General features: G+C 38.7%; 2 protein-coding genes across 46 annotated transcripts in view; one reads left to right on the forward strand and one right to left on the reverse strand.

Moving 5' to 3' along the window:
* Positions 1-5,604, forward strand: part of kansl1a (KAT8 regulatory NSL complex subunit 1a) — a 50,600-nt gene extending 44,996 nt beyond the window's left edge. For all 5 annotated transcript variants that reach the window (XM_033611375.2, XM_033611374.2, XM_033611376.2 and 2 more), the window contains 3 exons: positions 621-733; positions 823-1,075; positions 2,820-5,604. In XM_033611375.2, the coding sequence (XP_033467266.2) occupies positions 621-733; positions 823-1,075; positions 2,820-3,041 (588 nt within the window). In that variant the 3' untranslated portion in view covers positions 3,042-5,604. The remainder of the gene's footprint in view (positions 1-620; positions 734-822; positions 1,076-2,819) is intronic.
* Positions 4,724-14,746, reverse strand: part of mapta (microtubule-associated protein tau a) — a 53,237-nt gene continuing 43,214 nt past the window's right edge. For 39 of the 41 annotated variants that reach the window (XM_033611391.2, XM_033611390.2, XM_033611389.2 and 36 more), the window contains one exon: positions 4,724-8,941. In XM_033611391.2, the coding sequence (XP_033467282.1) occupies positions 8,744-8,941 (198 nt within the window). In that variant the 3' untranslated portion in view covers positions 4,724-8,743. Of the gene's footprint in view, positions 8,942-14,107; positions 14,259-14,746 lie in introns of all 41 variants that reach the window. The other 2 variants (XM_078163576.1, XM_078163552.1) reach the window with 2 other exon arrangements.

The following is a 14,746-nucleotide window of genomic DNA, read 5'->3' on the forward strand; positions in this document are numbered from 1 at the left end:
TCAGCAGACAAGGCAATGCTTTCAGAGTGTATGCAATATGTTGCTGTGAGCATTGATTGAGGAAAACATGCATATTTAAGTCACGATTAACTCTCCCAATAATCCATTAGGTAAAGTTAATTTGCATCTAGAGTCTGTCGACGCCCTGCAACAGTCCAAAACCTGAAAATGTTCAGTTTGAGAGACTAAAAAATAAAAAGTAAATCGGCTGCAGGTCTGGAGACTTTAATTCACAGAGGTCTGAAATGTTCTTCCAGCCTTTTGCTCAGATGTTTTTCATGATGATGTCACCAGGAGTTATTCGTGTATTCAGCTGAGAAGTGGTGACAAAGAACGTGACACAAGTGTCATTAATTCATGTGCTTGGTGAATAATTCTGGGCCTCATCATGTCTGCTGGTTTTCACTCGTATCTTTTATATGTCGGCTGGTGAAACCGTGAAATAAGTAATAAATTACATTCTGTGGATTATTACAAATGTCTTCAATTTAACTTTGTGAGTCCTGCAGAGAATTATTGGGCTTGTTTTGTTCAATACGTGCCATAAACAATCAACAATAGGCTTCCAAACAGTCGTAGGCACACTTTGAGGGTGCTGACTGTGTCCTGTGTGTCTGCAGGTGGAGGATCTGTCCGACGCAGCCTTCACTCAGCTCCATCAGCCCCACGAGGACCAGGAGCGGTCCCGCTGGACTTGGATGGCCCTGGCTCCTGCTAAGAGGAGGGGCAGCAGGTCGCTACCACCACCATCGCACACACAGTCACATGCTGGTCTTTAACTGTACGCTGTAGTGGTGACATCATCCGTGTTTCGTCTCTCAGGTCGTACAAATCTGTGGACGGGCGCACCACACCACTGCTGTGCGGGACCAACCCTCCCACCCCTCAGCCTGCGTCCCCAGACCCAGGCCACTGCCCCATGCTCCACGACTACAGCCACGTGCCGTCACCCATGAGTCCAGCCAGCCCCGACACCACCTCCAACCCCCACACGCCCTGCTCCAGAGACTCCCATCGGCTGCTGTCCAGCGAGGACACGCGGTGCTCTACGCCGGACTTCACCTTTGAAGAGAGGGTACGTACTCTGATCGCTAAAGTTCATCCAGCAGGGATCAAACATCAGCTTCCTGTTAGAAGAGCGTCCAGATGATCGGACCTGTGAGGAACGTTCTGCTGCAGTCGAACCCTCGTTTGATGTTTGTTCACTGTAAATTATGTTTGTCGTTATATTTGTTTTAAACCACAAGAGAAAGCAAAATAAGTGTCTCAGTTTTTCTACCTCGTCAGTGTCAAGACCTGAAATGTGATGTGAATAATTAACTCCTGAAAGAACAGCGTGTGAACCAGTGTAACACATGGATGGTTCATACACACTGTTCTCCTTTAGGCGTCACATTCTTTTTGTGATTGTCAGTAAATCATGAACATCCCTGTTTGTCGGGCACTTACACACACGTACAGGCCTTAACGTGACCATGATAATACATGTGCTTATATTACTATGAACTCACAGCTACACTTGTTCCCAATCTGCTCGACCTTAGTCCCTCAGAAACATTTTGAGTTTGTCGCACCTTTCACGTTGTGTTACCTGTGAAGGCTTCACTAGCTCAAGTAATAAATTAATACATTTGGTAGGCTTGAAATTAAAAGTCAGTCCGACCACATCATACACAATACTTTGTAAAGCCCTGTGAGACGACATAAATACAGCTGACTGACTTTATATCAAACAGCAGATGCTCAGATGTCCTGACTGTGTTTTAAACCAGCAGCAGCTCCTGATACAAACCCGCTGCTGCTGCTGCTGCTGCTGTGCACATAATATAATATAATATAATATAATATAATCTCTCTGCTTTAGACAAAGGACATGATTAATATGTTTTTGTTACTTCAGTTTTATGACAGTCGGTACTGTCTGTAATAACTTTATTTTATGACAGACTATAATTTATTTTTATGGCACACTGTACTGGAACTTTTATTTTTGTGGCTTACTATAATATGACTTTTAAATATTTTTGAATTTTTTTATTTTCAAAAGTCATGACATTCAACACTACGGCATGCTTTTGTTAACTTTTATTTAATAGTATGCTAAGGCTTAAAAAATCTGTAATATGACTTTATTGTTTTCCACTTTTTTTGACACTATACTGTGATCTCTTAAAAAATGACTTGACATACTTTGCTATGACAAAAAAAAGGACATACCATATTATCACATTCTGTTATTACATTTTTAACACACTATACAATGATTTAAAAAATATGTACTATACGTGATTTTTGTCCAGCAAAAAAAGGTAATACTGAACTATGACTTTGCTTTTTATATTTTTGACATACTATACTATGACTAAAAAAAAATGTTAATGTACTATAGGTTTAAAAACATTTTTGATAAGTTATACTGTGACCCTTCTTAAACGTTTCTATGGCACAATGTTATGATATACTCAACTATGACTTAAAAAAAATGAACACTATTATTATTTTATGTTTTGACACAAAACTTTTCTTTACTCTTTACTGTTACTTTCTGGACATTTTTAACGCCATACTTTCCCATGACTCACAAAAAAATATAACATAATATGTCTTTTTTGGACATACTATGTTGATCTTTTCGACATGTTTAATGGCCCTGCCCACTATGATTTTATTTTTGTACCTTTTTTATTTTTCATTCTGCACAAAGACTTGTGTTGCCGTTAAATTGTGACACGCGTGACTTTTTAGTTAGTCATGATTACATGTAAATATCCCACAGATGTGTTCAGGGTCTCTTCATGAACGTTGTCTGATGTTTGCAGACGGTCGCGCCGTGGGAACGTCGCAGCTTCCCCTTGCCAGAGGACCCGGCCCCGGAGCCAGAGCCAGAGAGCGACCACCACATCAGGCCCAGAATGCGCAGCATCTCAGGTTGCCGAGCAACAGCCTACGGCCGGCTGGATTCGGACGACATGGAGCTGCCTTGTGACGACGACAGCGGCCCCAAACTCAAGGCCGCCTCCACCACCACCACCCACCGATGAATGACTGACAGGCTGAGGTCCCCCGCCCCTCCCCCACCCACAGCTCCTCTCTGGCATTAACAAGCAGAACCTCAAAGCAGAATAAGATATTAAATGGGTTCCTGTTGTTTGATATTCAAACATCAGTCTAATACTTTCACAGTTTTTAGTGAACATTATGGAGATAGAAGCCTTTCCCTACACTTGTTTTTGTCACAGGAAAAAAAGGATAAATGTAAAAAAAAAAGTATAAAACAACACGTTACAAAAAATGTTTTCTGTAGTAGGCTAAACAATGTACATGGGGGCTTAGTGGTGTTTCATATGTCGCGTGTACACTTGTAGCGCACTATGTAGCGGACTCCTCAAAATATGGCCAAAGGGTGTTTTCTATTGACTAGTTTGCTTGTAATTCCCATGTACATTTTTAGTGGAGTGACAAATAACAAAACGAGAAAAAATACCCCCCCTCCTCCCCCTCCACCCTTCATCATCCTCTTCCTCATCCAAATAAACAGGTACATTTGAGATGTGGTTCCCTTCTTCTCCCTCTAGAGGTCGCCTGAAATCACCAGAGCACTTCTCCAACTGCCAAGTCTAGTTTTGTTGGTTTGCTTTTCTTTGTTTTTTCATTCCTGACATGTTTTATTTGTATCTGTTCTGTCTGTTCCTGCGTACGTAACACATTCTTTGTGTTTTTTGAATAGTAAATCATTCCTTCTGCAGAGTGTCCAGCTCCTGTCTCCGCCCCGCCGTTTTCTTCTTATGCTCTCCGTTCTGGTTTTTAAGAGGGTGGTGGCATAGAGAGGACTGGGGTGTCTTTTTTTGAGCACTTGCCCTACAGAACAGCGCTGCTGCATGCTTAAAAAACATGCTAATGTTAGTCTTATCACAACAGCACACAGTAAGATTTCCACTTATTAAAAAAAAGAACCAAGCGGCAGGTGATGGGGATGATTGTACCATCTGCTAGTTTCACTCTCTGCGTACAGTCGTTGCTGTATTAGAAAAATGTGGCAAAATAAAGACATAACACAATTACATCCCCCTTCCTCTTTCTTCTGGTTCAACTTGACAAGTTTTCTCTTGCAAACACTTCAAATGTAGCAGCTCTCAGCTAGAAGCCACCCCGAGCTCAGGTTTTTCAATTTAAGGGAATATTTTCTGCTGTTCAACAGTTCCACTCTGATCAGATCCAGATGACAAACTTTTGTTTTTTGCCACCCCACCAACGTCATAACCACAACTCTTCTCGCCCCCTCAAGTAACTAATTGCTATGCAAAAAAAAAAGACTATGGTTGTTTTCATTTTACACCTCCTTTTTATGCCACAGCCATTCAATCACTGTTTTTTCTTTTGTAGTTTAAGCAAGATGTCAATGTACCTGTTCGATTGTTGCAGCAGTTAACCTAATCAAAAAGCAGAATTGTTTTTTCTTTTTTGTAAATAGTACCATTAAAACATTTATGTTTAACTTGGCGTTATTGTTCTGGCCTCAAGTCCTTCAGAAACTGTCTGAAATCACTCCCAAGGTCACGGGTGAAAATCTATTGACTCGTAATTCAACTGTAAACTGAACTTTGGACCAAATCTGTGTCATCACAGCTTTTATTTTTTCACTAAAGTGTGTGAATTTAAAGCACCACGTGTAAACAGGGAGAGATTTCCGACAGCACTTGTGTTGCATACTTCAAGACGACAGTGACTTCATAGCATTTATTTTCAAATACACATATACAGCAACAAGAATCATCATAAACCAGTTATTGATCAAATGCACAATAACAAGAACAATCACATTTCCACAACTGTACAGCGTCAGAAGAACCAAAAAGAAGGTGATGAGTTTTTGTTACTGCAGAAAAACTCCTGTCAGACACGAGAGGACCCAGTGAACGCACATTATACTGCACACTGTGTCTCCTGTGCACGGCGGGAGCAGCTCCCGTCCCTCAGCTCTCACGTCTGTCCTGCACACTGAGACGAATGTGGTCTATTCGTGTAAAATTAAAATGCATGCAGGTAATGTTGCGAGCACACCCTTACGTCCTATCAGCAAACAACGTAGCATCTTTGCGATCATAGAGATAAAACACTTTTATATCTATGTTGGCAACAAACGTAAAGCTGGGTGCAAAGTGTTTCTGACTCCGTATAACCACTTTGTGTTTTTCTTTAAGTCCTGGATCAGGACGTCTTTCAGAATCTAGAGAGTGTGTATAAGACAGGATATACAAAGAGACCACTTTGTGAAGGGGGGAGGCAACAAGCAGACTCTCTTACATGAGGTGCATGCGAGAAGTTGTTTCACTTCATATTAATGCGAGTAATAGTGATGAGTCACTGGGAATATTGATCAACATCAGGACGGTTTTTGAGCACGAGTATATTTTTAAGGGAAAATTGTTCTTGTTAGAAATGGAGGATAAAAGCTGCTCGCATTCGTTTCATTCAACAAATAAAAAGTCTTTACAGATAAATAGTTGAATCACTCCATCGTAATCTTTTCTTATCCGTGGCCCTGTCTCTGCATGGGCTCTGGAGCTGAAATACACCATGTGGCCAAAAGTTTGTGGACGACCCTGCCAACTACTGCACTTCATGTTGTGAGGCTGTTGGAGCAGACTCCTCAGTTCCCAGCGTGCAGTATGTCACTGTGGTGCCCACGTTCAGGAACAAAACCCTCCACTAGGGGTCTAGATAATCTTGACGGGGTCATGAGGCGATGAACAGGAGGGGCAGACTGATGGAAATGCTTTCAAACCAGTTCATACCGAGCCAAACAGTGTACCAAATCTTACCACTAGGTGGCGCACAGGACTCACCAGCTGCTGCCGAGAGAAACACAGCGTGCATCCAGAGTCTTTAACTTGTTACTTTTAGTGTGTGCTGCAGCTGCCCTTAAGAAGTGCATAATCCTAAACCTTGACCCTCTTACTCATATATCCGTTACCATGGAGATCAAATAAGTTCAGCGAGCTGGCCGGAGACAGAGGTGAACCCTGACTACTCTGATGTTATTTTGTAATAACAGCATACACTGTAGATTCTAACATGTTACAGTCATGATAGCAACATTACAGAAGCTGTACGTTTCTCTGTCGTCGTTATTTAACACTGTTTGACTGAATAAAATAATCAAATATAACCAGTTAATATTCCTTTAATTACTCATCAACTGGTCATCAGTCACTTAAACAGGCTGTCATCTATCAATGTGACTCATCTTTCGCTGCAGAGGATTGTGGGTTCAGGGTGTCCACAGGTCCTTAAAATGTCCTAAATTAAGTTTCCTTAACATAAGGCCATAAAAAGTCTTAAATTCAGATCTGATAGGTCTTAACTATTGTTGCTCACAATGACTGTTTACACTCATTGCACAGACGGAAGAATTGCAATAATAAATAGCATGCAGGTTTGGTCTGAAATATCATGTAAGGTGGTGTTAAACAGTCTCCTATTGAACCCGGTTATATCTGTGACACCCTGTGGGTCAGAAAAGCATACTGTCTTACTGCAAAATCCAACTGGATGTAATTAAACATCCTGGTATCCTTGGCATACTGCATTTCACATACTGAATCTTGATCTGGCGTACTATATCGTCTGCTAGTTTGGGTACTGGAACGCACAGATAACGAGACAGAGAGCGCCCATTAATGAGACTTACTCCCCACTCTTCTTTGAGACCAACTCGGACATTTCTCAACTCTAAAAAGTGACCACATAAAACAAAGGTGGTCGTCACAAGCTAAAAAGAGCGGGAAGTGTTGAACATTAATAACTGGAGCACAATTGTGCAGCCGGGTTCAAACACGTTACGTGGAGGCTGTTAGCAGCAGATTCAAGCACATGGTGTTGGAACAGGATACTTAAACCCACATGTCCTCCTGAGACCTGGACTGTTGGTTGTGTGTATTTTTAATTTCCCATAGCTACGTGGGATCAGCAGGACCTGCTGAGCATAACAACTTAACACTGTCGATGATTAAGCCTCAATGTCCTCAAACGAGACGATAATAAAGTCCCAACGTTCTCAATCACGTTTCAACCATCACATGTGATCAGGTTTTGGACCTGGATCAGCTGCAGACTGACTTTGCAGAGATGGCGGCCATCTTGTTTTTTACATGGATCAGTGTATTGTGCTCTTACTAGCACTAGATGGCACAAAAAGTGCCTGTGAACGAGGACAACAGGTCTGAGTTAAGTAGAATAAAGTGTAAGGTCAAGTCCAAATGTGATGCTGTGATGAGGACACAGGGTCTCTACGGGTGTGATATTCAGGTGTCCACATACTTTTGGCCGTGTAGTGCAGCTTCATCACTTCAGATAAAAGCAACCAGCCGAGTCACGTCATGATGAATCCAGTGTTCGGTGCTCAGGTACAGATACAGATGAAATCATTCCTGTGCAGCTTCCTTCATCTCAACTTGGCCCAATCAACCCATCATCCATCCGTCCATCCATCATCCGTCCATCTGTCATCCATCCATCATACATCCATCCGCTTTGCAATATTCATTCTGGTTGAGTACATTTTAAAATACGACATTTTTTCAGCCTTTAAAGTGAGACTATGTAACGTTGGAGAGGAAATAACACTTTAACGTAGTTTAATACGCTGACGGTTTGTCACTGCTGCGGCCGCACTCAGTCGGGGTGACCGGAATCTTCGGGGGCTAATATCTGACTCCTAGCTTAGCATTTCAGCTAAATGATAACTACTAGCTTAGCATTTAGCATCATCTGATCATTACGTAGTCTCTCTTTAAGAATATTTTCAGTAATCGTGATGAGCGTTACTCTACCTACCTTTGATGTGCATACAGCAGTTTAAATATCGATGATGAACTGTCTCTATTCCTCTTAATAATAATTTGGCCATGAAAGTTACACTTTAAGGTTAATTTCCTCAAGCTTTAGCGCATTTACAATACAGCAGTAACAAAAACAAAGAAAATTAACACTGACAGTAGCAGGCACAATACAAATGTTTCTTCATATCAAATACATGTCATATATCCACAGAGTACGATTATAAAACTGTGCCCAACACAAACCAAAGTTTCTACTCTAGCCGTTCTATTTTTTTTATTTTTTATTTTTTGAATCCAGGTTACTCCCCTGTCGTGTCGGGACTACACAAAGCAAAGACAGCACTGAGGTCTGAAAGCATTTCTTTTCTGCCTTGACGAAAAAAATCGCTACTTTTCTTTTTAACAGTTTTCCTCCGACACCCCTCACCGTACCCTGTTCCTTCTGCCGCAGCACTAACTGGACCCAACCTCCACTTATATCAAAAGAAATATCGGGGGCACCCATCGAAGGGGACTTAACTTCCTAAAGGGTTTACAGTCAATGTGACGGGAAACCAAGTGTTAAATGACGTCAGATTCACCAGGACACGTATGAAGATCCTCAGATTCACAGGGAGAATTTGGCTGTGCTGGGGTGCTTTAACTCTTAAAGGGAGACTTACAAAAGGTAGAAATAGCAAATAAAGACATCAAAGATCACAGAGAGAGAAACCAAAGACATGTCGGTCTACTTGTTAATCTGGGTTTTTTTCTCTCTACAAGTAACGCCTCGAGGAGTTTCAAAGGTTAGTGAGGGATAAACAGTGGTGGGTAGCGAAAAAAGTCCTGTGAAAATAATGAGGAAGGCATCACAACTCCTCTACGTGGTCGTGTGGTGGAGGAAGTGGAGGTGGAGGGTGCATTCACAAGCCTTGTTTGGCCAGAGAGGCGGACACCTGGTCAGCAAGTGTGGACAGCTGCGGAGAGTCGGTCATGTTGATGCTGCCGGAGGAGGACACGGTGCTGAGCTGGTGGGGGGAGTCTTCCAAAGACACGATCTCAGCGCCGTGGTCAGTGCGGGCCTTGGCTGTCTCACGGAAGCTCAGTTTGTGGCTCTCAATCTGCGGGAGGACGACAGCAGGAGGTCAAACATTCTGCCTGGATCATCTGCGCACTCACATGCTGTACAGCGCCCTCTGGTGGAAAACAGGTGTACACAAATGTGCTACATGATGCAGTCGATGTTACTGTGGAGGCTGAAATAAAACATGGTGACAGAACTAATTCATCACATGTAGGGAAGACTGTACTGTAACATGTATATAGTATATATCGTGTTTACAGTATATAACGTGTTTATATTTAAAACATGTATATAGTATATCGTGTTTATAGTATATCGTGTTTACAGTATATAACGTGTTTATAGTATATCGTGTTTACAGTATATAACGTGTTTATAGTATATCGTGTTTATAGTATATCGTGTTTATAGTATATAACGTGTTTATAGTATATCGTGTTTATAGTATATCGTGTTTACAGTATATAACGTGTTTACAGTATATAACGTGTTTATAGTATATCATGTTTATAGTATATAACGTGTTTATAGTATATCATGTTTATAGTATATAACGTGTTTATAGTATATCGTGTTTACAGTATATAACGTGTTTACAGTATATAACGTGTTTATAGTATATCATGTTTATAGTATATAACGTGTTTATAGTATATCGTGTTTACAGTATATAACGTGTTTATAGTATATAACGTGTTTACAGTATATCATGTTTATAGTATATAACGTGTTTATAGTATATAACGTGTTTACAGTATATCGTGTTTATAGTATATCGTGTTTATAGTATATAACGTGTTTATAGTATATCGTGTTTATAGTATATATCGTGTTTATAGTATATTGTGTTTATAGTATATTGTGTTTATAGTATATAACGTGTATATAGTATATCGTGTTTATAGTATATAACGTGTTTATAGTATATAACGTGTTTACAGTATATAACGTGTTTATAGTATATAACGTGTTTATAGTATATTGTGTTTATAGTATATTGTGTTTATAGTATATAACGTGTATATAGTATATCGTGTTTATAGTATATAATGTGTTTATAGTATATAACGTGTTTACAGTATATAACGTGTTTATAGTATATAACATACTGAACTGTAACGTGTTTGATGAACATTTTGACGACATAGTATACTATGACTTTTTTCTTACATTTTTGGATGACATACTGTACTATGACGTTTTTTCATGATTTTGGACGACATGCTATACTATGACGTTTTTTCATGATTTTGGACGACATGCTATACTATGACTTTTTTTCATGATTTTGGATGACATGCTATACTATGACGTTTTTACATGATTTTGGACGACATGCTATACTATGACGTTTTTTTCATGATTTTTGATGACATGGAATACTATGACGTTTTTTCATGATTTTGGACGACATGCTATACTATGACTTTTTTACATGATTTTGGACGACATGCTATACTATGACGTTTTTTCATGATTTTTGACGACATGCTATACTATGACTTTTTTTCATGATTTTGGATGACATGCTATACTATGACGTTTTTACATGATTTTGGACGACATGCTATACTATGACGTTTTTTTCATGATTTTTGATGACATGGAATACTATGACGTTTTTTCATGATTTTGGACGACATGCTATACTATGACTTTTTTACATGATTTTGGACGACATGCTATACTATGACGTTTTTTCATGATTTTGGACGACATGCTATACTATGACCTTTTTTTCATGATTTTGGACGACATGCTATACTATGACTTTTTTACATGATTTTGGACGACATGCTTTACTATGACATTTTTTCATGATTTTGGACGACATGCTATACTATGACGTTTTTTCATGATTTTGGACGACATGCTTTACTATGACATTTTTTCATGATTTTGGACGACATGCTATACTATGACTTTTTTACATGGTTTCGGACGACATGCTATACTATGACTTTTTTACATGGTTTCGGACGACATGCTATACTATGACTTTTTTTACATGATTTTGGACGACATGCTATACTATGACTTTTTTACATGGTTTCGGACGACATGCTATACTATGACGTTTTTTCATGATTTTGGACGACATGCTATACTATGACTTTTTTACATGGTTTTGGACGACATGCTATACTATGACGTTTTTTCATGATTTTGGACGACATGCTATACTATGACTTTTTTACATGGTTTTGGACGACATGCTATACTATGACTTTTTTACATGATTTTGGACGACATGCTCTCCTATGACTTTTTTACATGGTTTTGGACGACATGCTATACTATGACTTTTTTACATGGTTTTGGACGACATGCTTTACTATGACGTTTTTTCATGATTTTGGACGACATGCTTTACTATGACGTTTTTTCATGATTTTGGACGACATGCTATACTATGACTTTTTTACATGGTTTTGGACGACATGCTATACTATGACTTTTTTACATGGTTTTGGACGACATGCTTTACTATGACGTTTTTTCATGATTTTGGACGACATGCTATACTATGACTTTTTTACATGGTTTTGGACGACATGCTATACTATGACTTTTTTACATGGTTTTGGACGACATGCTTTACTATGACGTTTTTTCATGATTTTGGACGACATGCTATACTATGACTTTTTTACATGGTTTTGGACGACATGCTTTACTATGACGTTTTTTCATGATTTTGGACGACATGCTTTACTATGACGTTTTTTCATGATTTTGGACGACATGCTATACTATGACTTTTTTACATGGTTTTGGACGACATGCTATACTATGACTTTTTTACATGGTTTTGGACGACATGCTTTACTATGACGTTTTTTCATGATTTTGGACGACATGCTTTACTATGACTTTTTTACATGGTTTTGGACGACATGCTATACTATGACTTTTTTACATGGTTTTGGACGACATGCTTTACTATGACGTTTTTTCATGATTTTGGACGACATGCTATACTATGACGTTTTTTTCATGATTTTTGACGACATGCTATACTATGACTTTTTTACATGGTTTTGGACGACATGCTATACTATGACGTTTTTACATGGTTTTGGATGACATGCTATACTATGACGTTTTTTCATGATTTCGGACAACATGCTATACTATGACGTTTTTTCATGATTTTGGACAACATGCTATGTACTATGACGTTTTTTCATGATTTTGGACGACATGCTTTACTATGACGTTTTTTCATGATTTTGGACAACATGCTATATACTATGACGTTTTTTCATGATTTTGGACGACATGCTTTACTATGACGTTTTTTCATGATTTCAGACAACATGCTATACTATGACTTTTTTACATGGTTTTGGACAACATGCTTTACTATGACGTTTTTTCATGATTTCGGAAGACATGCTATACTATGACTTTTTTACATGATTTTGGACGACATGCTATACTATGACTTTTTTACATGGTTTTGGACGACATGCTTTACTATGACGTTTTTTCATGATTTTGGACGACATGCTACACTATGACGTTTTTTCATGATTTTGGACAACATGCTTTACTATGACGTTTTTTCATGATTTTTGACGACATGCTATACTATGACGTTTTTTCATGATTTTTGACGACATGCTATACTATGACTTTTTTTACATGATTTTGGACGACATGCTATACTATGACTTTTTTCATGATTTTTGACGACATGCTATACTATGACTTTTTTTACATGATTTTGGACGACATGCTATACTATGACTTTTTTTCATGATTTTTGATGACATGCTATACTATGACTTTTTTACATGATTTTCGACGACATGCTACACTATGACTTTTTTTCATGATTTTGGATGACATGCTACACTATGACGTTTTTTCATGATTTTTGACGACATGCTATACTATGACGTTTTTTCATGATTTTGGACGACATGCTATACTATGACTTTTTTACATGGTTTTGGACGACATGCTATACTATGACTTTTTTACATGATTTTGGACGACATGCTCTCCTATGACTTTTTTACATGATTTCGGAAGCCATGCTATACTATGACTTTTTTACATGGTTTTGGACGACATGCTATACTATGACTTTTTTTCATGATTTTGGACGACATGCTATACTATGACGTTTTTACATGATTTTGGACGACATGCTATACTATGACTTTTTTACATGGTTTTGGACGACATGCTATACTATGACTTTTTTACATGATTTTCGACGACATGCTACACTATGACTTTTTTTCATGATTTTGGATGACATGCTACACTATGACGTTTTTTCATGATTTTTGACGACGTGCTATACTATGACGTTTTTTCATGATTTTGGACGACATGCTATACTATGACTTTTTTTACATGATTTTGGACGACATGCTATACTATGACGTTTTTTCATGATTTCGGAAGCCATGCTATACTATGACTTTTTTACATGATTTTGGACAACATGCTATACTATGACTTTTTTACATGATTTTTGACGACATGCTATACTATGACGTTTTTTCATGATTTCGGAAGACATGCTATACTATGACTTTTTTACATGATTTTTGACAACATGCTATACTATGACATTTTTTCATCATTTTTGACGCTATACGATACCATGACATTTTTTTTTAAAGATATTTTTTTGGGCATTTTTAAGCCTTTAATGTATAGGACAGACAAGTGTGAAAGGGGGAGAGAGAGAGAGGGAGTGACATGCAGCAAAGGGCCACAGGCTGGATTTGAACCCGGGCCGCTGCGGCAACAGCCTTGTACATGGGGCGCCTGCTCTACCACCACGCCACCAACGCTCCAATACCATGACATTTTTAATGAAATTTTGATAACATATTGTACTATGAAATTTTTGTGAAATTTTGATGACATACTATACTATGACATTTTTCATAATTTTTTTTATGACATATTATACTACGATATTTTTTAGCCAGCTGTTACCGTAGCACATTAATGTGCATTATCTGTGGAAATGGCACATTTAACAGTCACATATAGGTGTAATGTTTAGGTGTCCACATAGTTTTGGCCATGTGATGCGTTATGTTTGTGTTTATCAGACTGCATGTTTAACCCCTTAAAACCTTTAAAAAGCTACAAAAATTAAGTAAAAAAAACCCCAAAACATTCGTGTTGTCTAACACTGCACATCAGACAATACACAGTTGTAAGTACTTACAGGAGTCCTCAATCTTTATGAGGGGGTTCGTCAAGATGGGTGTGATGGGTGCTGAAGGGACAGTCTGAGGTGACTGAGGGGGGGTGACAACAGGGGAGGGGATGGAGGGGCTGCCTGAGGTACTTCCCTCTGCTTCCTTCCCCTTCTCCCTCTACAGAGGAGCCCCAGCAAAGGAAATGAAAAGCATGCAACAAAAATACACGTGATGGCATCAACAGAAATCAAAATGCAACATAACCAAATGAACAAACAAAGATAATGACATCAAATCAATGAGTAATGATAAAGTCAGCAGGATGGACAAGATGAAAGCTTCAACAAAAGAGGGAGAAAAGCACCAAACTCAGGGAGGGAAAGATGAGATGAATGACGTGGCGGTGCAGTTTAAGCTCTTAAAATGGCTGTTGCTGTGTGTGACATGTGGGTAATATCAGTGTTGATGACTTAACTTTGAAATGTTGCAGTGTGGGTTATAAAAGGTCTACTGGCCTTAACAAAACCTAGCTGGTGAAGGCTGCAGTGCAGAACTCGCAATCAAAAAAACAAAAGACTTAGCGCCTGAAAACTTTTGATGTGAAATCTGTTACAGACGAATGACAAAGGTATTGTTTCTGAAGTAGGTGTGAAATCTGTGAACCA

The sequence above is a fragment of the Epinephelus lanceolatus genome, chromosome 21 (genome assembly GCF_041903045.1).
Source record: "Epinephelus lanceolatus isolate andai-2023 chromosome 21, ASM4190304v1, whole genome shotgun sequence".
NCBI classification, from domain to species: domain Eukaryota; kingdom Metazoa; phylum Chordata; class Actinopteri; order Perciformes; family Serranidae; genus Epinephelus; species Epinephelus lanceolatus.